General features: G+C 40.8%; 1 protein-coding gene across 3 annotated transcripts in view; it reads right to left on the reverse strand.

The window, feature by feature from the left end:
• Window positions 1-24,512, reverse strand: part of WDR72 (WD repeat domain 72) — a 243,332-nt gene that overhangs the window by 195,195 nt on the left and 23,625 nt on the right. For 2 of the 3 annotated variants that reach the window (XR_011380912.1, XM_008268981.4), the window contains exons 2-3: window positions 15,541-15,705; window positions 6,285-6,391 (exon numbers count right to left, since the gene is read on the reverse strand). Coding sequence is in view for 1 of the 3 variants with exons in the window: in XM_008268981.4 (XP_008267203.3) it covers window positions 6,285-6,391; window positions 15,541-15,693 (260 nt within the window). In the remaining 2 variants the exon portion in view is untranslated. Of the gene's footprint in view, window positions 1-6,284; window positions 6,392-15,540; window positions 15,706-24,512 lie in introns of those variants that run through there. The other variant, XM_051822363.2, reaches the window with a different exon arrangement.

The following is a 24,512-nucleotide window of genomic DNA, read 5'->3' on the forward strand; positions in this document are numbered from 1 at the left end:
ACTGAACTTAAACTACGTATTCTGAAAAGTATAATGGATCAAGTGCTTCCTCTTCTAGATACATTTTTGAGAAAACAAACAGTGCCACCAAGAGGCTGCATCTGGTCTAGCAGTGATTTGCTTGGTTTCTTGTCTTCCTGAAATCATCCTTGCCACTTAATATTTTAAAAATGCTCGTGGTTTAGAAAACTCCTACTTGGAAACACGTATATTAAAAAGACATAGGGGCCGGCACCACGGCTCAATAGGCTAATCCTCCACCTGCAGCGCCGGCACACCGGGTTCTAGTCCCAGTCAGGACGCCGGATTCTGTCCCGGTTGCCCCTCTTCCAGGCCAGCTCTCTGCTGTGGCCCGGGAGAACAGTGGAGGATGGCCCAAGTGCTTGGGCCCTGCACCCCATGGGAGACCAGGAGAAGCACCTGGCTTCCGCCTTCGGATCAGCGCGATGTGCCGGCCGCAGCGCACCAGCCACAGCGGCCATTGGAGGGTGAACCAATGGCAAAAGGAAGACCTTTCTCTCTCTCTCTCTCACTGTCCACTCTACCTGTCAAAAAAATTAAAAAATAAAATACAAAAAGACATAGATGCATTTATAAAACCTACTTACAAAATATACCGTGTAGGATAGTCTAAATCTGTATGATTTTTGTTCACAAAAACTATCATGACTGTTTCAGAAATGCTGGGTGATACTCTTTAGTTCTGAGAGTTTCAACACATAAATTAAATCTTCCAAAGGAAAAAAAAAATGAAAGGTTTACAAGAATTAAGGGAAACATTGCCATAAAGAACCAAAAAGACATGGGTGAATAACACGAAGTAGTATTCGGTACTGTTTGTGTTTCATAATTTGCGAAGTTTTATTTTTTCCTCACTAAATACTAGAAACTCAATCTTCTAAATCATTGTTTCTTAAGCGAGAGTGATTTTTGTTCCCTCTCCGCACAGCCCAGGGACATTCAGCAGTGTCCAGAGAGAGCTTTGGTTGTCACCATGAAGAACACACTACTGGCATCTAGTGGTGAGAAGCTGGGGATGCTCCCGACCATGCCACAAAGCACAGAGCCATCCCTGGCAACAGAGTCATCCAACTCCAAGTACTGTTAGAACACAGGTGGGGAAACCGTGTTCTAGATACAGAAACAAAATAGAGTACTTTCCTCTATTTATAGACGACCTTATGCTGAACAGGATTTCGGTTAACCTGAAAAGGCATATGACTATAATAGCAGGGTGTGTGTGTATGTGTGTGTGTAGTAAAAAATTAGAGAGAAAGCACAAAAACTGAAATACGATATCTTCAAGGTAAAAACTAGTAATACATCCTGAGGGCAAACAAATCTCAAAGGTAAAGAAAGTGAACCTTAAGCAACCAACAATATAAAATTTTGTCTCTATGAGGGATTTGAGTATACACTTATGGTTTTCAACTCTAGTTCTACAATACAAAAATATCATAAACCAAAAATTAACCCTTCTGTTATCAACTATATTTTAAAGTGAAGTCTACAGTTTTAAAACAGCACCGATGGTGGGCATTTGGCCTAGTGGTTAAGTTGCGAGTCTGTAGTCCATATCCAAACGTTCAACACCTGGATCTGGGGTTCCTGACTCCATCTTCCTGCTTATGCAAACCTTGGGAGGCCGCAGTGGTGGCTCAAGTTCCTGCACCCACATAGAAGATCTAGATTGAGTTTCCAGCTCCTAGAATTGGCTTTGGCCCACTCCCAGTCATTGTGGGCACTTGAGGAAGAAACCAACAGATGGGAGCTCTCTGTATCCCTCTCACTGCCTTTTGGACGGACGGACGGATGGATGGATGGGTGGATAGACAGATAGATAGATGTATAGTTAGACAGTTACATTGACACAAGTTACATTCTTAACAAGACATGAAATTAACTACTAAAATGCCTATTATTTTTATTTTTAAATAATGCTCCAAAGTTTGTCTATAGATTAAAGCACATTCAATTATGAAAAAGCAAATTTAACAATTTCCAAAGTTTTTCCATTTTCATTTAGCCCGCAGGTGTTGTATTTGCCACTCCCAATGCGGTTTCTGGAAGAGTGTATCAGCATTGTCTCGGAGTGTATTAGAAACGAAGTTTAGACCCCAGCGTGGCCTTCCGGATCTGTGATGCCAGGAGTGAGGCTCCAGATCTCTGCTTAAACAAGCTTTGCAGGTGATTCTGCTGAACACCCATGTGTGAGGAGCGCGGTGCCACAGACCTCTGAGTCTGCGTGGTGTCTTGCCTTTCTGGCCTTAGCTATTGCTGGTGAATACAATTCTTTATTAATGGGCAGTAATCCTTTCTATCAGCCAAGTCTGCCTGCCTTAAAGTTTTATTAACTTATTTATATAAATATGAATACAGCTATATTAACCTTATCATGATTAGTATTCATCTTACAAATCCTTTTCCCTCCTTTTAACTTTATAGTGTTTTAATTTTTCTGACAATATAACTGGAGGACTTAGTCCTAGTATGTAAATGATATTAGCATTTTATTCAGGTTGGTTTCACTATCTTATTTTGTGCTATTTGTCTTACTTTTTCTTTGACTTTTTTTGAATTAAACAACTCTTTACTCTTTTTTAGATCAGAGTTATATACTCTATTTTTGTTACTTTTATTTTTTTTTTCCTTGTAGCAGAAGCCCTGGAAATGTTGACATGTGCATATAATGTAAAATGTAAAGTTAATGAACACTTTTATCTGCCTCTGAAACACTAGGCAGGTGGAGTATGAGCATTGCACAATTATACACTAATGCTGACTAGGAGTATGTGTACGTGTATGGGAAGTGTATTATAAAGACTTTCTTTTATAGTTCACGGTTGTTCATTTGTTTGAGATGCAGAGAGAAAGAGAAACAGGTGGGACAGAGACAAGAGCTTCCACCCACTGGTTCACTCCCCAAATGTCTGCCACAGCCAGGGTTGTGCCAGGCCAAAGGCATCACCCAGGAATGAAATCCACATCTCCCACGCAGGTAACAGGGTCCAAACCACTTGAGCCATCACCTGCTGCTTCCCAGGGGTGCAGTGGGCATGAAACTTGAACTTAAAGCAAAAATCCAATTCAGGCACTGATCTGGGACACAGTGTCAACCACCAGGCCAAACACTGCCCCATAATATTCATTGAAAATTTTCTAAAAATGCTGGCTCTGACATTCTATCTTCCATCGCAGGTCTCCCTCCTGAAAGCATTATTCTGGTAAATACATTTAAAATTTTTCTCTTTATAGAAGGTCTGTGGGTTGAGAGCACTTACAGTACTTGTCTTATACTTTCTTATTTTGTTATAATTTTTCAAGGATTTTTTGTTGGGCATGTAAGTGTAAGTTGACTATTATTTTCACTCCAGTTTCTGATGCTGCTTACTATTTTCTAGTCTTCACTTCAATGTGGGAAAGTAAGCTCTCAGCTTAACTAACATTCCTTTGTAAATGATGTGTGCTTTCTTCCTGGTTCCTTTCAGGATATTTCTCTTTGCTTCAGCATCAGGTCTCTAGATGCTGTTGGGTGTTTTGTTTTGTTTGTTTGTTTGTTTGTTTTTCTCATTATCCTGAATTCACAGAGATTCCAGAATTCCTGAGGATACATTCCTGTAAATGAAATCATACTTTGGAAATGTATGAAGCAACTCTGGGTCCCCCTCCGATTTTCTTGGAGGCATTCTAAGAACAGTCACTTGCTAGGACTTATTGAAGCTAAAAAAATCACAGCTGTTTGAGGCAGAATGAGGCAAGCCTACTAAGGATAACAACTTTTAGTGGATTAAGGTAGGATTTAATAAGTACATGGTCACCAGTATACAAGCACTGTCTACAAATATCTTAGAGATGCAGGATGAGCTTTTGTGGATACTGAAGAACAGAGTTTTAGAAAACTCAAACTGTCCTGACAAAGTACGATGACTACTCAGACTAACCCAGACCCCTTGCATTCTTTGACAAACATAACACAGGCTTCACAGAGCTGAAGTCATCTATCCTCTGGAGCCCATTTATTAACCTTTCTTTTTTGGACCTAGACCACAGTGGACAAAAACCTCAAGTGGGAAATCACTAACTTTTCATATCAACTTATCATTTACCTACATTTTTCCCAAGTTTCCAAGTTGTACCAGAAAAAAAAATTTCACAAATGCTCTAGAATGATAATAACTATCTTGGCATGTGTTACAGGAAGGCTTTGTAGCAACCTTTATGTGTGAATGTTAAAGAATGTACCAAGCCACATCACTTCAGACTTCTTTGTAGTTCTCACTAACAGTAAGTTATTGCTTTACTATAAGCTATTAGAACAGGTACCTCTACTAGCATTTTGTTTATACAGCTTGGACATTTGATTCCTTATTGTTCTTTTGGTTCTTGTAAATCAGAGGCATAGACTTTCTCTCTTGGTTAAAACCAAAGCAGGAAGTTCTCTTATTTCAGCCAGTAACCCAATGCCTCATTCCCAAGAGCATGCTGAATTGATTCTGCATTCCAGAGTATACTGTGGAAAATAACTCATCAACAGAGTCTAGTTCTTAGTAGCTCTTCTGTCAGTGGGGCTTTTTCCTATAGCTATGTCCTATTTCACTGGAACAAGCCTTGCTTCTATGAAACTATACCCAAATCATAGGATATGTTCCATTCCCTTCTCACTCCCAACCTTCAAATGAAAACCGAGTCTTCTTGCAACTCATGTCAAGAGCCTCGGGTGGTCACTGACATCATACATAAGAGTGATAATTGTTAAATTAACAGCAGGAGTCATTGTGCACTAACTTCCCATGCAGGACCTCTGTCCTAAATGAGTTGTACTATGAGATTCAACTGTAAAATTCTGTTCAACAGTATCCTGGTTTTTATATTTATATAAAGTTTTTTATATTTAGTGTGTGCATGTATGCAAATAGTTGAAATATTTACCTAGTATAGAGTTGCTCTGTGTTCAGAACAAAATTCATTAAAAACGAATATTAGTGGAGAATGGGACTGGGAATGGGAGAAGGAGGAGGCAAAGGGGAAGGAGTGGGGGTGGGAGGTGGGTATGGTGGGAAGAATCACTGTATTCCTAAAGATGTACTTATGAAATTTATATGCATTAAATAAAAGATTTCTGAAAAAAAAAAGAAAGAAAATTGAGTTCTCTCCTGAGTTTTATGATAGCATCAGACAAAGGTACAAGATTGTAACTACTGAATGTTTTGAATGATTTAATGGCTTTAAGAACCCAGAGTCGGCCGGCGCTGCAGCTCAATAGGTTAATCCTCCACCTAGTGGCGCCGGCACACTGGGTTCTAGTCCCGGTCAGGGCGCCGGATTCTGTCCCGGTTGCCCCTCTTCCAGGCTAGCTCTCTGCTGTGGCCCGGGAGGGCAGTGGAGGATGGTCCAAGTGCTTGGGCCCTGCACCCCATGGGAGACCAGGAGAAGCACCTGGCTCCTGGCTTTGGATCAGTGCGGTGCGCCGGCCACAGCGGCCATTGGAAGGTGAACCAACGGCAAAAAGAAGACCTTTCTCTCTCTCTCTCTCTCTCTCTCTCTCTCTCTCACTATCCACTGTGCCTGTAAAAAAAAAACCAAACAAACAAACAAAAAAAAACAGAATTTCTGCATGAAGCAATTTAAGGCCCTCTACTTTTTATTTCCAATTCTATTATACTTTGCATTTTCCACTATCTTTCACACAGTAAGGCTACCACAAGTTCTGCTAAGTACTTGACAAATGTTCATCTTAGTCCCACCACAATAAAGAGTATTGTATTAGACTGGAAGTCCCAATGCTAAATACATTCCTCATGGCCATCACACAATCTCCTCAATGGCCTATGATAAATCTTCATGTATATTAAGATGAACCTGTGGTTCACAAAGGTTTCCCTCTGCTCCCAGATTGTACCCCATCATATTTTTTTTTTTATTTGACAGGTAGAGTTACAGACAGTGAACGAGAGAGACAGAGAGAAAGGTCTTCCTTCTGTTGGTTCACCCCCCAAAGGGCCGTTATGGCCGGAGCTGCACCAATCCAAAGCCAGGAGCCAGGTGCTTCTTCCTGTTCTCCCATGCGGGTGCAGGGGCCCACGCACTTGAGCCATCCTCCACTGCCCTCCCGGGCCACAGCAGAGAGCTGGCCTGGAAGAGGAGCAGCCGGGACTAGAACCTGGTGCCCATATGGGATGCCGGCGCTGCAGGTGGAGGATTAACCAAGTGAGCCATGGCACCGCCCCCAACCCCGTCATAGTTTTTAAAAAGGGAGAGCACACAAAGCTCCCCAACTTACCTACCCATTTTCTGCAGCACTGACAACATAGGGCTGTTTAGAGAAGTCTCTTGCCCTTGCCAAACACGTGACTGAAGCTGAATGACCAAACAGGAGTTCTTTAGCTGAAATCTGAAATTGAGAATAAAGCTTTTGAGCAACTATGAACTCTGAAAAATAAAAACATCAAACTATATAGAATTTATAATGCTGATTAGGGAATTCATTTATGCTTTTTTTCTTCTGGGTATAAGTTTCAGGAAAACTAGGATATGGATTTCAAAATCAACAGAATACTAAACCTCTATGTAAAGGAACTGTGTTGTACACAATTTTTGTTGACTTTGGTTTTGTATCCATCATAAAACCTGGAAGATCGTCAGACCTGTTTTACAACACCTAAGTTTTGAACACAAATAAGTCAGTGCTGATGTTTGTAAGGTACAAAATGTCCCCCAAATGATAGCATATTAATGAGCAGATTTCACCATTCATAGTCAGTTTACAAAACAACACAGGAGAGCACACTACTCTTTGTGTAACCACTATAGTACTTGTATCTTATTTGGCATTGGGAATGTAAATTGGTACAGCCATTATGGAAAACATAATGGAGGTTCTGCAAAAAGTTAAAATAGAACTAGCATTTGGCTCTGCAATCCCATGGTATATCTATCCAAAAATAAAATTAGTATGACAAAGAAGTAGCTGAAGCTCCTTGTTCGCAGTATTATTCACAATAGCCAAGACACAGGAATTACCTAAGTGTTCTTCAGAGGATGAGTGGATCAAGAATGTATGGCATAGGGATATGTATTTGTACACCCATACACACACACATAGTGAGGTGTTGCTCGACCATTATAAAAGAAATCCTGCCTATTTTTAACAATTTGAATGAACCTAGAAGACATAATGCTAAATTAAATGATCCAGTCATATAAAGGCAAATATTCTGTTATCTTACTTGCATGTGGAACCTATACAAGTCAAAGTTGATGGCAGCATGGTGGCCTTCTGTAATGCTGGCACCCCATAAGGGTGCCAGTTAGTGTCCTGGATGTTCTACTTCTGATCCAGCTCCCTGCTAATGGACTGAGAAAGCTGCGGAAGATGGCCCAACTATTTACACTTCTGCCACCCATGTGGGAGACCTAGATGGAGTTCCTGGCTCCTGGCTTTGGTCTGGTTCAGCCCTGGCCATTGAAGCCATTTGGGGAGTAAACCAGTAGATTGAATACCCCTCTCTCTCTAACACTGCCTTTCAAAAAATAAATTAAAAAAAAAAAAAAGCAAAAGTCAGAACTAGAGAATGGAAAGCAGTTGCTAGGGTCTAAGGGTAAGTGAAGACTAGGGAGATGTTAGTCAAAGGGCACCAACTTTGAGTAATAAGGTAAGTAAGTTTGGGAACTGTATCAACATGGTAACTAAAGTTCATAACAGAACACTGTATACTTGAAGTTTGCTGAGATCTTATGTGTTCCCAGCACAACAATGTACTTGCAACTATGGATAAGTTAATCAGCTTGATGGTGGTGATCATTTTCAATGAATCTATCAAGTCATCACAAGGTATACCTTAAATATATCCAATTATTTTTGTCAATTATACCTCAATATACCTAAATAAAGCTGGGAGAAAAAGCACTGAGATTCTGTTACTCCTTGGCCAACTATCAATGCTCATAACATAGGGAATGTTATATGTTTGAATTTTTCTAAATTATAGATATTGCCTAAAGTTTCTACAATAAACACGTTCCCCAGTTATATAAAAATATTTAAAAATATTAGAAAAGCCATGAACTGGGAGAAATATTTGCAAAACATTTATCTAATAAAAGAGCATTATCAAAAATATACAAAGAGAAGTGGGCATTTGACACAGCAGTTAAGATGCTGCTTAGGACACTCACACCCCATATCAGAGTGCCTGGGTTCAAGTCCTGGCTCTACTTCTTTTTAAAGAGAGATTTTATTTATTTGAAAGTCAAAGTTAGAGAAAGATGGAGAAGAGAGAGAGAGAGAGAGAGAGAGAGAGAGAGAGAGAGAGAGAGAGAGAGAGAGAGAGAGAATGTCCCATCCACCAATTCACTCCCCAAATGGCTGCAACAGCTGAGGCTGGGCCAGGCAGAAGCCAGGACTTTCTTCCTGGTCTCCCGCCTGGGTGCATAGGCCCAAGCACTTGGGCCTTACTCCACTGCTTTCCCAATCACACTAGCAGGGAGCTAGATCAGAAGTGGAGCAGTCGGGACATGAACCAGCACCCATATGGGATACCAGTGTTGCAGGTTGCAACTTTATCCATTATGCAACAATGCAAGTCCCCCAATTCCACTTCTGACCTCAGTTTCCTGCTTAGGTGCACCCTGGGAGGCAGTAAGTGATGTTTCAAGTAGGTGGGTCCCTGCCATCCTTACGAAGACTACAGTGAGAGTTGGACTCCCGGTTTTGGCCTGGCACAGCCCTGATGGTTGAAGACATTTGAAGAGTTAAAAAATCTGATTTTTTTAGATGATTAAAAAATAGTCAAAAGTACACATCTCAAAGAAGACCCACAGGAGACAAATGAATATTTAAAAAGATATACCAGCAGTGGGTGTTTTGCACAATGGTTAAGATACTACTTGTGGGAGTTGGTGCTGTGGCATAGCAGGTAAAGCCGTCACCTACAGTGCTGGCATCCCATATGGGTGCCAGTTTGAGTCCCATCTGCTCCACCTTCCAATCCTACTCTGTTGTAACCTAGGAAAGCAGTAGAAGATGGCCCAAGTCCTTGGGCCCCTGCACCCACATAGGAGACCCGGAAGAATCACCTGGCTCCTAGCTTTGGATCAACCCAGCTCCAGCCATTGAGGCCACTTGGGGAGTAGACCAGCTGATGGAAGACCTCTCCCTCTCTCTCAGCCTCTCAAATGAATAAATCAATCTTTTTTAATTTTTTTTTTTTTGACAGGCAGAGTGGGGACAGTGAAAGAGAGAGACAGAGAGAAAGGTCTTCCTTTGCCGTTGGTTCACCCTCCAATGGCCGCCGCGGAGGCGCGCTGCGGCCGGAGCACCGCGCTGATCCGATGGCAGGAGCCAGGAGCCAGGTGCTTTTCCTGGCCTCCCATGGGGTGCAGGGCCCAAGCACCTGGGCCGTCCTCCACCGCACTCCCTGGCCACAGCAGAGAGCTGGCCTGGAAGAGGGGCAACCGGGACAGAATCCGGCGCCCCGACTGGGACTAGAACCTGGTGTGCCGGCGCCGCTAGGCGGAGGATTAGCCTAGTGAGCCGCGGCGCCGGCAATCTTTTTTAATTTTTAAAGCTACTAGTTGTGATGCCTGGATCAGATATCAGAATACCTGGTTCAAGTTCAGGCTCCTGCACTCCCAAGCCAGCTTCCTGTGAATGTATACTGTGGGGGGCAGCAGATGAATCTGACTGAGCTGAATGACTTGTTGTCTGCCACCCATATGAGAGACCCAGACCGAGTTCCATGGTCCTGGCTTTGGCTCCATGCTCCTGATCCTACCCTGTCTGTTAATGCATTTTGGGGAGTGAACCAGCAGACCAAATCTCTCCTCTCTGTCTCTGCATCTTAAATTACTTAATTAACTAATTAATTTTACAAGAGAAAACAGATACTCCACATTATATATCATAGGGAATACAAATGAAAACAACCAGATATCACTAATAGATATCATCTATTAGGAAGGCTAAAATCTAAAATACTGACAAACACAATACTGGCAAAGACAGAGTAGCAAAAGAAACTCTGATCAATCGCTTGTGGGAATGCAAAATGCCACTTTTGAAGAAAGTTTGGCAGTTTCTTGCAAAACTATACTCTTCCCAAACAATCCAATAACTGTGGTCATTAGTATGTGCCCAAATGAGTAGAAAATTGTGTCTACACAAAAATCTGCACAAAGATGTTTACAGTAGCTTTACCCATAATTGACAAGACATGGGTATAATCAGTATGTCCTCCAGTAGACAGAGAAATAAATTACAGAACATGAATACAATGAAATATTACTCAATACTAAAAAAAATGAGCTATTAAGTCATGAGAAGACATGAAGAAACCTCCCATGCAAATCACAATGCGAAGGAAGCCAATGTGAAAAGGCTATCGGCCATATGATTCCAAATATATAATATTCTGCAAAAGGCAAGACAATGGAGATGATAAAAAGATACATGGCAGTCATGCATTAGGGGGCAGTGGGAGATAAGTAGGTGGTACACACAGGCCTTTCAGGGCAGTGAAACTATTCCATAAGATGCTATGATGGTGGATACATGAAATTATACATTTGTCAAAACTCCAAGTTTGCAACATGCAGAATGAACCAATTCTGACATAAACTATGGACTGCGTGATAATGGTGTATAGGTTCACTGACTGCAACAAATACACCACTCTCGTGTGGGATATTGATGAAGGAGGTGAGGGCAGAAGCACACGGGAACTATCTATTATCTTCTACTCAGTTTTATTGTAAACCTAAAATTCCTTTTTAAAAATAAAGTCTTTTGGGGCTGGCACTGTGGAGTAGTAGGTTAAACCTCTGCCTATGGTACTGGCATCCCATATGGTGCCAGTTCGTGTCCTGTCTGCTCCACTTCTGATCCTAAGCTCTCAGCTAAGGCCTGGGAAAGCAGCAGAAGATGGCCCAAGTGCTTGGGTCCCTGTACCCACATGGGAGACTGGGAGGAAGAGCCCAACTCTTGGCTTCTGCCTGGCCCAGCCTTGGCCATTGCGGCCATTTGGAGAGTGATAGAAGATATCTTATTCCCTGTCTCTTCCTGTCTCTGTATAACTTTGACTTTCAAATAAATAAATCTTTAAAAAAACATAAAGTCCTTTTAAATACTCATTTGACTTCCTGCCTCAGAAAGAATAAAAACAACATTTCTACATCAAAAACAACATTTTAACTGAATGTATATTTAAAATACCAGTATTTTTCTCTGGCAAGAGAATTTTTTTTAAAAAATGACACACCAAGGATTAATTCTTTCATTACCTCATGTGTGAAAGAGATATATTTATCATTATTTGGTAAAACCAAAATATGAAAAACCTAAAAACAGCAAACGTATAAAGACATTTTTTAAATGGAGGAGGAGTTGATAATAAACTAAGTAACTCATTTGAATGGCTATAAAATCTTATGGCTGATAAAATTCTTTTTTCCCCAAAGAGTTAATATCCACTCCTTTTTTTCTGACCTATACAAACATATCTATAGATGATTACACAGCCATATCAACAATGACAAATTATTTCATGATATAACACATGATATAAACCTTTCTTTAGAAGATCCCCCAGGAGGACCAAAACAGGAATTTGCAGTTGAGTAGAATCACCTTCATTCCAAGTCCCAATACTTTTTTTAAAAAAGATTTATTTATTTGAAAGTCAGAGTTACACAGAGAGAAAAGGAGAGACAAAGAGACAGAGACAGAGTGACTAAGAGACAGAGAGAGAGAGAGAGAGGTCTTCCATCCACTAGTTCACTCCCCAATTGGCCACAATGGCCAGAGCTCTGCTGATCTGAAGCCAGGAGCTTCCTCCCGGTCTCCCATACAGGTGCAGGAACCCAAGCACTTGGGCTACCTTGTACTGCTTTCCCAAGCCGGGACTTGAACCGGTGCCCATATAGGATGCCAGCACTCCAGATACGGAAGGAGTCCTTGACTGTCCCTTTCCCTTTCCCCTACAAATGGTTGGTGTCTAAGTTCTATGCACTCCCCCTACTGCTTATCCTGCCAGTTTTTATCTCCTCTGCATCTCACTGCCATCTATTCCTCTCATACTCAAAGATTTTCGTGACTCAGTTACTCTAAGAAGCCCCTTACCCACAGTCCAGTCCTTGAGCTCATTTCTGCATGCCACCCAAAATATTCCTCCTACATTCCTAGCAAGTGAAATTCTAATAGTGCTATGTCATCTCAAATAAAGCATCTTCCAAAGCCCTCAATATCACCACTGCTTTTAATTAGAATGTTCTTGTTAGTTTCTTCTAGTTAAAAAAAGATCTTCATCCCTGAGCATGTCAGGTGCTGCACTGGGCTGTTCCATCATTGCCAAGTGTGACTACCACCTCTAATTTACTCTCTGCCATCCAGCTCTACTTAATCATTTTGACTGGAGCCCCAAAGGCAAAATGCTCATACCTTTTACCCACAATTGTTCTTCTGCCTGTAATCTGCCTCACCTTCAACTCCTGGGCATCCTGTACAAACCAGCTCAAACTGAGTATCTCCCTCCAAAACCACAACATGTCACTTCACTCCCATCAGGCTAGCTAGCTATCAACTACAAAACAAAACAAAACAAAAACACAAAAATTAACAAGCACGGGTGAGGAAGATTTTTTTTTTTACAACTGTTAGGCACTGTGGGTGTGGATGTAAAATAGAGGGTGCAGCCACTGTGAAGGCTCCTCAAAAAATTCAAAATACAATTAATATACATGCTAACAATTCCACTTCTGGGCAGAGGCCCCAAACCATTGAAAGCAGAAATGTGAACAGATATTCACACACTCATGTACATAGCAGTATTATTCACAACCACCAAAAGGGGACAGCAACAAATGCATGGATAAACAAAATGAGGCAGACATATACAACTTTACAAAAGAAGGGAATACTATCACATTCTACAACATGGATAAACTATGCATTAAGCACATCACAACATCAAAACACTGGATGATTCCATCCTATGAGGCTTTAGTCAAATTCATTGAGACAAAGCATCATGATTCTTTCCAACTTCCTAGTTACAAGTCTGTACTGTACCATCAGATTAAACTTGAAGGAGGGGCCTGTGCCCAGAATATAAAGCATGTAAGTATCCCTGGGTTTGTTTCTCTACTCTACACAGTGGCAAGTGTAACACCACAAAACCTGATGGATTCTCTTGCCTGTTCATCACAAAGAGGAAAGAAATCAGTCTCCATACTCATTACATCCCCTCTCCACCTCGACCTTCTCTGCTTCTACCATCCTCTCCTTGAAATGCCCCTGGCTCCAAGCTGCTCTGCAATGACCAGGTTACCCATGGGTGACATCCTTTTTACATTCTCTCATATCCTCAAGACCTTCCTTCCCTCCCTACCCAAATCATTTCTTTATGTATACATTTTAAACAAAAGTCAAACAACCAAATATCAAAATATTAATGACAGCCCTACAGGTAGCAAAAGGTTTTACTGAGAACAAAAAAGTGACCTTGATTTTTGCAAAGCCCAGAATTTTCTCTGCTACTAGCTGATTAGTTATCATGTATGGGCGGGATTCATGGGATAATAAGTTGTTCATTCATTCTGTCCCTATGGTTAGCTCTAGAAAACTTTAAGGAAAACCTTCAGGTGGAGTGTCTCACATTTGTATAAGTCAACATCTAATTCCTTTTATTAACTGTTTATAATATCCACATAGTGAATTTACAAAACACAAAACGGATCCATCCCAACTTCAGTCTCATCACTGGCTCTCCATGACTGGAGGATCCAGTAAACTCCTTTCCTTCTCATTCAACCTTCTCTCCGCCCAGGTCCCCATCTTCCCTTCCAGCATTCTCACTCCCTGATAAGACGGATCCTCATGTTCCTTGGAGCACAGACTGAGTCCTTACAGAGGACAACCTTGTTTCTTCCACCTCTGCTGCTCTGATTCCAAATCCAACCCCATATCCCTAAACCAAGATTCCTCAGTATTTGCACTATTAGCATTGTTGTGGACATTTTCTTTAATTGTGGAGGATGTAATATTCCCTATAGTATGTTGCCAGTGTCCCTGGCCTCTCCTCACTAGATGCCACAAGCATCTCTTCTTTCTCCCTTCGATGGTGACAACCCAAAATGTCTGCAGATACGGCCAAATGCCTCTTGGGAAGCAACACTGTCCCATTTTAGGAAGCATTACTCTAACCCCAAGCAGATTAGCTCCTAGGTAAGCATGCCATTACGTTCCCACTAAAAATGCAGTATAGACCATCCTGTACTTAGAGTATCTGGTTTTATAATATAACTGTGTCACACTAGCCTATGGCCTTCCTCTACTACACTACAACTTCCAGGGCAGCCAGCACTGAGTCTTCTCAATTATGTCTGAACTCACGTGTGAGTACCTAGCATGCTGATTATCTTATAATATTCATCCAACCAATATAAAATGAACAAATGCTGAATAACATATTTTTAAAAGATCCAGATTTTAGGATTCCAAACCTCTTAACAGGATCTACATATAATGCGATAACTATTCCAGCCAGGAAATTATGCATTTCAACATCAAAGGAACAGCAAGACACATAACACCATTCCAATGTCTGGATTTCAATGGTAACAACGAATGTCATTTTGAAGGCATAATCTTAGGTTAGTGCCCATTCTTTCTTTCACAGATGGTCACAAGCATGGAGCTGACCTGCTCTGCTGTGCAGTTCTTGGCAGGCCTATAGCAGAACTGTTCAGTGATGGGAGATGTTAATTAATTACACCATAAAATAGAATTACAATTAATTGTTAATTTAGGTTTTAAAGTGACAAACATTAAAGGCTAAAAATAGTCTTTGATCTTTAAAAGGCTTCTTAATGAGGGCACTATTCTTTAAGTACATCATTAGTTTAAATGTGCAAATTGGGTCTAGAGACTGCCAGAGTTAAGCAAATATCTACTCCAATATGTTAAATGTTTATGACTTGGGACAAGGACAATTAATTGCTAATCAATGGGCCAAATCCTAGGTGAGGTCAGGTTCTGAAATAGGGGGATGACAATAGTAAATTGGATTTAGACCATTTTGATTCAATCCGTAAAATTCCCAGTCAAGTGGAGAGTAAGAGACTAGCGCGAAGGCCACACCAGTTGAAATACCCAGATAGTTAAGATATTACTCATTTAGGTAATAGTGGTTTTCAAGGGTGCCCTTTGTTTAGATTAATGAGCCATAATTTTTAGAATTATACTTACATGTCTGTAGTTCAGTTACTTACACATATAATTCAGGAAATAAAATAGTAAAACTCAGCATAGTTTGAAGGGTAATAACACTTAGCTGGGAACTAAGATTAGCAATATTCATAATCTAATTTTCAAGTATGGTCTTGATCCATCAAACAATCCTTAGTTTTCTCTGAACACAAAAGTAAAACCAACACATTACTTAAGTAAGCATCTAGCAGCCAGGCAAGCCTTGCCCCGTCACCGCAGGTAGAAGCAAGCTGTCCCTACTTTGTGAGTGTGGTCGGTTGGTCAAGAGCTTCACCAACCTTGAGTTCAGGCGAGAGGTTCCAGAGACAGAGCTGCCCCTCTTGACTTCCGGTCACAACCATCTGCTGGTTATCGGTCATCATGATGGTGGTGATACTGTGGGGAGGAGCTTTCTTGCCCCAGAGGGCCACTGCCTGCACAGAAGTCCTCATGTTGTGAGAATCCTGCACACAGACAAGAGGGAAGATGTGTACACAGTCATCTTTATACATCTGGGGGAACTGATCCAGTTATAAAGTGGATTTACAGTGGCACAAGCTTGACTGACATGTTCTCCAGGGCTGACGTAAGGGCGCTTCCCCATCAACTACAGAAGAAGGTAGTCGGTAGACATTAACATGACTATGACTGTAGTAAATCAAAGAGTAACTTCTCTTCCAATTCTTGATTCCTGATGCCAATGACCAGCAACAATCTACTCACTCCACACCCTGATCTTACAATGGTTTGATCCCAGCCTGCCTCAAAGCCCAGCTACTCCACTCAAGAACAGAGCTTTCTACATCATAAAATATGCACACACTCTCTCCCTAGAAATGTCATTTCATCTAGGTAACCAACACTTGAAATCTGTTATTAAATACAATCTTTTCCATGAAATAGTGGGTTCTACTCTTTAAGAATTGATGTACAAGTGACTGTCATTTCTGTGACATTCATTTTTTTAAAGATTTATTTATTTGAAAGGTAGAGTTACAGAGAGGCAGAGACAGTGGTAGAGAGGTCTTCCATCCACTGGTTCACTCCCCAGATAGCCACAAAGGTCAGGGTTGTGCCAGGCCAAAGCTAGGAGCCAGGAGCTTCTTCCAGGTCCCCCAAGTGGGTTCAGGGGCCCAAGAACTTGGGCCATCTTCTACTGCTTTCCCAGGCACATTAGCAGAGGGCTGGAATGGAAGTGAAGCAGCTGGGACTCAAACTGGTGCCCATATGGGATGCCGGCACTGCAGGCGGCAGCTTTACCCTTTATGCCACAGTATTGGCCCCCAGATTCATATTTACCTATACTACATTTAATAAAAATTTGTATGTGACTATTTTTTAAAGAGTTATTTATTCTTACTTATTTGATAGGCAGAGTGACAGATGGAGAGACAGTGATCTTCCATCTACTGGTTCATTCCTCAAATGACCACACATACCAGGTCTGTGATAGGCTCAAGCCAGGGGCATGCAGCTTCATTCAGGTCTATCATATGGGTGCTAGATGGCCATGTACTCGGGCCATCTTCTCCTGCCTTCCCAGGCTAGGCTCAATAGAAGGAAGGTGGATCAGAAGCAGAGCAGGGGGCCAGTGTTGCAGCATAGCAGGTTAAGCCTCTGCCTGCAACACAGGCTTCCCATATGGGCACCTGTTCAAGATTTGGCTACTCCACTTCTAATCCAGCTCCCTGCAAATGTGCATGGAAAAGTGGTGAAACATGATCTAAGTGCTCAGGCCCCTACACCCATGTGACAGATACAGAAAGGGTTCCAGGCTCTTGGATTCGTCTGGCTCAGTCCCAGCCATTGCAGCCATTTGGGGAGCAAACCACGACATAGAAGATCAATCTCTCTCTCTAAGTCTGCCTTTCAAATAAATTTTTAAAAAAGTCCTAAACAAAAAAAAAAAAGCAGCAGCAGAGCATGTAGGACTCCGACTGGCACTCACATAGGGGATGCTGGTGTCACAAGTGGTAGTTTAATCCACTGTACCAAGCACCAGGCCCTTATTTGACACATTTTTGGTTTTGGTATCTTCCCAAACAATAATCTTCATGAAATTACATCAAGTGTTAGTTATAAGGTTAAAATTAATAAATGGGGCTGGCGCTGTGGCACAGTGGGTTAATGCCCTGGCCTGAAGCACTGACATCCCATAGGGGTGCTGGTTCGAGACCTGGCTGCTCCACTTCCGATCCAGCTCTCTGTTGTGGCCTGGGAAAGCAGTAGAAGATGGCCCAAGTCTTTGGGTCCCTGCACCCACATGGGAGACCCGGAAGAAGCTCCTGGCTCCTGGCTTTGGATCGGCGCAGCTCCAGCAGTTGTGGTCAATGGGTAGTGAACCATCGGATGGAAAACCTTTCTCTCTCTCTGCCTCTCCTCTCTCTGTGTAACTCTGACTTTCAAATAAATAAATCCTTTAAAAAATTAAATTAAATTAATAAATGATTATGAAGAAATTCTTGCCCATGTTCTTTGCAAATTATCACCCAGTGATATGAGCAGTATGCTTTGTAAACCACTGAGTTCAATATTTTCCCCATATGGGCATGCTTCTGAGATACAAATAATTTGGGGATGAATTTGGCAGTATATATCTCATCTCTTTGAAATATTAATGATATAATAGTAAGGTACCAAATATACTTTCTACATTTGCTTTGATAAAGTGAAAAAAAAAAGGGAAAAAAAGCAAAGAAAACCTATCTTGCAGGATTACTGCAACTGAAGCATCAAGAGTCAATACCAATATAAATTAGCAAAAATATGGTATATGCTATAGAGAATGCTAACTTATGTATATTTATACAAATGCACAGATAAACATACAAACATGGATGTGCACTGACATCAGGAGCACAAATTCAACATGAGAAGTGCTTTACCTATAGACTGCTTGCATTCAAAATTTTACTTGTAGCTTCATTGTTTGGAATTCAGCTCCCTGTGCCTCATTTCTTAGATCAGAAGACAAATCACCCTGGCCTTTAATATTTCTGTATTATTTTTTATTGTTACATCCAAGCACCATGAACCAAGGTATTTAGAGGAAACACTCTGAACCTTGCAATTCTGAGTACTAGGACCACAAACAGCAATTATGTTACTAAGCCAACCAGAGAGTTCTGGTTTCAACAACACTGTAACCTCAACTTTGACTTCTTTCTTTTCAAACACAGAGAAATAATGAATTGCACATATTTTTAAATTGTTGCTTCATAACTACCAAGCTTACAAGTCAAGTCTACAAAATCCTAAGGAGTAAAATCTGACAAGGACTTGCTCCAGGCAGCTATTTGGGGAGTGAACCAGTGGATGGCATCTCTCTCTTTCCCCACTACCTTTCTTTCTCTCCCTCTCTATAACTGTGCCTTTCAAATGAATAAATCAATCTTTAAAAAAACTTTAGGCCGGCACCGCGGCTCACTAGGCTAATCCTCCACCTAGCGGCGCCAGCACACCAGGTTCTAGTCCCGGTCGGGGCGCCGGATTCTTGCCCGGTTGCCCCTCTTCCAAGCCAGCTCTCTGCTGTGGCCCGGGAAGGCAGCGGAGGATGGCCCAAGTGCTTGGGCCCTGCACCCCATGGGAGATCAGGAGAAGCACCTGGCTCCTGCCTTCGGATCAGCGGGGTGCGCCGGCTGCAGCGCGCTGGCCGTGGCGGCCATTGGAGGGTGAACCAACAGCAAAAAGGAAGACCTTTCTCTCTGTCTCTCTCTCTCACTATCCACTCTGCCTGTCAAAAAAACAAAACAAAACAAAAAACCTTTAAATAGAATTTAAATGGAACTATACAGACACCAAAACACATCTGACAGAAGCTATAGTATACTAAGGCAAATCATGAAAGCAATGAAATGACCTATTAAAGGAATAGCAAGTAAATTTGTAGCAATTTTTGCCACAGTAAATGATGAGCAGACACTTCCGCAGGGTCAACGTCAACTTAGTGTTCTACACTTAGTGATTACTCAGAATGGGAGACATTTTTTCCAATAAAGTCTGACAGAATGCTACATTCACAGACTTTGCTAAAGTAATTATAAAAGAATATGCTTCAAGATAATACATTAAATAAATAAAAAGAATAAAGTTCTGTCCAAGAGGCAGTGGTGTCAAAGAAATCAGTAAACACACAGTAAATCTAAATAAGCACTGTCTGTAAAAATAACAAATATTGGTAATGATGAGGATGGGTAGTTGGGGAGCTAAAGGAATGAACAATAATTTTAGGTAACAGCACAAATGAACAAGAAGCGGAACCTATGTTAAGTCGTTCTAACATTCTTGTCGGCTTGGGAAGAGAGCAGGGATACACATTATGTTAGGGCAAAGATTTGTGACCGAGCACTAAAAGGGAAAGCATTTGTTGACCTCCAAGCCAGTAGGATGGTAAAAACAAAGAGAATGTATCAATCCAATGGAAGAAAATCCATTAAAAATCCAAGAATGGGATGGGTGTTTGACATTGTAGCTCAGATGCTGGTCCTTCACTGGGCTGCCTGGGTTTGAGTCCTGGCTCTGCTTCTGAGCCAGTATTCTGCAAACACACACCCTAGGAGGCAGCAGGTGATGGATCAAGTACTCTGGTCCCTGACACCCACATGTGAGACCCAGACTGAACTCCAGACACCTGGCTTTGGCTTGGCCAAATACTGGCTATTGCAGTAATTTCAAAACAGTAATAAAATGAGTAAATCTATGACACATTTGATTAAATAGTTAGAATTAAAAACATCCAGAAAATAGGTAGAAAATGGGTTTAATAAAAATTAGTACTTAATTGAGAATATTAACTTTATATTAAAAATTTGGAAAGGAATAAAACAATTGTTATGGAAAATACGTATTACTAGATGTGAATAAATGTAAAAATACAAACAGAAATACATTTGTAACCATTCCAAATGGAAATGTGGACACTGGTCTAGTGGTTAAGATTTAAGAAATAAATCTTTTAAAAAAAGTAAAATGATGGAAAATTAGTAAGATAACATTCAAATTAAAATTTTACATCAAAGAAGAACACTGTGGCACAGCGGGTTAACGCCCTGGCCTGAAGCCCCAGCATTCCATACAGGAGCCAGTTGGAGACCCAGCTGCTTCACTTCCGATCCAGTGCTCTGCTGTGGCCTGGGAAAGCAGAAGATGGCCCAAGTCCTTGGCCCCTGCAACCACGTGGGAGATCTGGAAGAAGCTCCTTCCTCCTGGCTTTGGATTGGCGCAGCTCTGGCCATTGCAGCTAATTGGGGAGGGAACCAACAGATGGAAGACCTCTCTCTCTCTCTCTCTCTCTCTCTCTGCCTCTCCTCTGTGTGTAACTCTGACTTCAAATAAATAATAATTCTTTAACAAAAAAAAAGAGCAAGATAAATTTAAAGAATGTAGAACAGGAATCCCCTGGTATGTTTCTAACTCTACCATTTGGGGCAAGTCAGCTTGAGCATGTCCCAAATTATACATCTCTTCCCTCTCTTATTCCCACTCTTATGTTTAACAGGGATCACATTTCAGTTAATTTTCAATACTTAAGAATAACTGTGTATTAATTACAGAATTAAACCAGTCATATTAAGTAGAACAAACAAAAAAAACTACTAAGAGGGATAATGTATTAAGTTGTTCATTAACAGTCAGGGCTATGCTGATCAAGTCACCGTTTCCCATAGTGTCCATTTCACTTCAACAGGTTTCCTTTTTGGTGTTCAGTCAGTTGTCAGTTGGGGATTCCAATTCAATCCCATCAAGGTGGCATGTACCAACGCCATCTCACTATTCCAAGTGATCAATTTCAGTTCACAATTGATCATAATGAAAGGACTAAGAGTCAAAGGGAGCACATAAACAAGTCTAGTACCTGCTAACACTAACCGATAGAATAAATAAAGGGGAGAGTGATCCAACATAGGAAGTGAGATACTCAGCAGACTCATAGAATGGCAGATGTCCTAAATAGCACTCTGGCCTCAGAATCAGCCCTAAAGCCATTCGGATCTGGCTGAAAAGCCCATGAGAGTATTTCAGGCATGGAAAGCCAAGACACTCTGGCAAAAGATCTCTGCGAGTGAGATCCCAGTGGAAAGAACAGGTCATCAAAGAAGGAGGTACCTTTCTCTGAAGGGAGGAGAGAACCTCCACTTTGACTATGACCTTGTCTAAACAAGATAAGAGTCGGAGAACTCAGAGGGCTTCCATAGCCTTGGAAACTCATGACTGGAGCATAGGGAGATTACTGATGCCATAGACAGGAGTGTCAATTGGTAAAGTCAACAACAGGAGTCACTGTGCACTTACTCCTCATGTAGGATCTCTGTCCTTAATGTGCTGTGCATTGAGATTTAATGCTATAATGAGTACTCAAACAATATATTTCACTTTGTGTTTTTATGGGGGTGCAAACTGTTGAAATCTTTACTTAATGCATACTAAACTGATCCTCTGTAAAAAAAAAAAAAAAAAAAAAAAAAAAAAAAAAAAAAAAGAAATTATCAACTCCCAACTTGACTCTCACTGGGATTAAACATGACAATAGGTCTGATCTGATTTCATCATCATTTAAAAAAAATCATCTATTATTTTTCACTTTATGTTTCTGTGTGGGAGCAAACTGTTGAAATCCTTACTTAATGTATACTAAGCTGATCTTCTGTATATTAAGATAATCGAAAATGAATCTTGATGTGAATGGAAGGGGAGAGGGAGTGGGAAAGGGGAGGGTTGTGGGTGGGAGGGACGGTATGTGGGGGAAGCCATTGTAATCCATAAATCGTACTTTGGAAATTTATATTCATTAAATAAAAGTTAAAAAAAAAAGAATGTAGAACAGGCTATCCATTTCTGCTCAAAACAACAACAAAGAATCTATCAATAAAACCCAGTAATTTCAAGATTTATCTATTTATCCACCTCTCTATGTCTCTCAGAGAAAATGAAAACAAAAATTTTAATAATGAAGATAAAAGAAATGAGAAACAGAAAATAAATTCACATCCAAACATATCAGAGCTTACAATAAATAGAGTGAAATATCTAGTTAGAAGACAGATCCTCAATTATAGTGTGCGGTAAATCCTATTTGAAAAAGATTTCTAACATATTAACACTTAAAGGTTGAAAATAAAGAGATGAAGAAGATATACCAAGCAACTCATCATGAAAGAAAATTGATGTAATTTTGGACAAAATGGACTTTAAAGTGAAACAGACGTAAGGGGTGAAGGGCCACTAAATCAGCCACTTAGATTTCACCAGAAAAGAGTAACTGTCTCTGGTTACACAACAGTAGATCCTCAAAACACGTAAAATACATAAATAACATAACTTAGAAACGCTGAATTTACTGCTAATTGGGGGAGATTTTACAAGCCAACCAGCAATACATAGATCAAAAACATTAAAAATAAAAATAGTTGAAACACAAAATATATATTTGTAGTATCATGGCTACAAATAGATATCTTCATTCAACTATTTAAAAAAACACACATTTCAATGAAATGCATTACATTTTATCAACTTTGACCACATTAGACCATGGAATATACTTCGATTCTCAAGATTAATATCATATAGGCAACACTATTTGACCAAAATCAGTAATGTAACAGCCTATCCAACAAACTACACACAGACACACAATATAAAAGTTAGAATGTTCCCTCCCTAAATATTTGGAAAATAAAACAATACTATTCTAAATAATCCTTGGGTTAGCAAGAAGACATAATGACAATCAGATATTAAGATCCAAAGGGTGCCGGTGCTGTGGCGTGGTAGGTTAAGTATCTACCTGCAGTACCAGCATCCCATATGGATGGTGGTTCATGTCCTGGCTGTTCCGCTTCCAATGCAGTTTCTGCTATGGCCTGGGAAAGCAGTGGAAGATGATACAAGTGCTTGAGCCCCTGCACCCACGTGGGAGACCTGAAAGAAACTCCTGGTTCCTGGCTTCAGATTGCTTCAACTCCAACCCTTGTGGCCATTTGGGAAGTGAACCAGTGGATGGAAGACCTGTCTCTCCCACTCTCTCTGCAACTCTGTCTTTCAAGTAAATAAATCCTTAAAAACAAAAGACTCTTTCAAAAGACAATGAAAACTTTGTTATAATAAGGTTTGCCAGATTTAGATTTTCTATATTTAAGGAAATTAAAATCTTAACTATATATATATATTAAAAAGTAAAATCATGGAAGCTGGTGCTGTGGCAAAGTGGGTTAACGCCCTGGCCTGAAGCACCGGCATTCCATATGGGCACCGGTTCTAGTCCTGGCTGCTCCTCTTCCAATCCAGCTCTCTGCTATGGCCTGGGAAAGCAGTAGAAGATGGCCCAAGTCCTTGGGCCCCTGCACACACGTGGGAGACCCGCAAGAAGCTCCTGGCTCCTGGCTTCAGATCAGTGCAGCTCCGGCTGTTGCAGCCAACTGGGGAGTGAACCATTGGATGAAGGACCTCTCTCTCCCTCTCCCTCTCCCTCTCCTCTCTGTGTAACTTTGACTTTCAAATAAATAAATCTTAAAAAAAAAAAAAGTGAAATGATGGAAAATTAGTAAGATAACATTCAAATTAAAATTTTACATCAAAGAAGAGCAAGATATGGGGCCAGCACTGTGGCACAGCGGGTTAATGCCCTGGCCTGAAGCCCCGGCATTCCATATGGGAGCCGGTTCGAGACCCAGCTGCTTCACTTCCAATTCAGCATTCTGCTGTGGCCTGGGAAAGCAGCAGAAGATGGCCCAAGCCCTTGGGCTTCTGCACCCACATGGGAGACCTAGAAGAAGCTCCTGGCTCCTGGCTTCAGATTGGCACAGCTCCGGCCGTTGCAGCTAATTGGGGAGGGAACCAATGGATGGAAGATCTCTCTCTCTCTCTGCCTCTCCCCTCTCTGTACAACTCTGACTTCAAATAAATAAATAAATCTTAAAAAAAATAGCAAGATAAATTTAAAGAATGCAGAATAGGTCATCCATTACTGCTCAAAACAACAAAGAATCTACAAGTAAAACCCAGTAATTTCAAAACAGTAATGAGTAAATCTATGACACATTTGATTAAAAAGTTAGAGTTAAAAACATCCAGAATATAGATAGAAAATGGGTGTAATAAGAATTAGTACTTAACTGAGAATATTAACTTTATATTAAAAATTTGGAAAGGAGTAAAACAATTTTTAAAGAAAATATGTATTACTAGATGTGAATAAATGTAAAAATGCAAACAGAAATAAATCTATAACCATTCCAAATGGAAATGTGGGCACTGGTCTAGTGGTTAAGAC

This window comes from Oryctolagus cuniculus, chromosome 12 (genome assembly GCF_964237555.1).
Source record: "Oryctolagus cuniculus chromosome 12, mOryCun1.1, whole genome shotgun sequence".
Lineage (NCBI taxonomy): Eukaryota > Metazoa > Chordata > Mammalia > Lagomorpha > Leporidae > Oryctolagus > Oryctolagus cuniculus.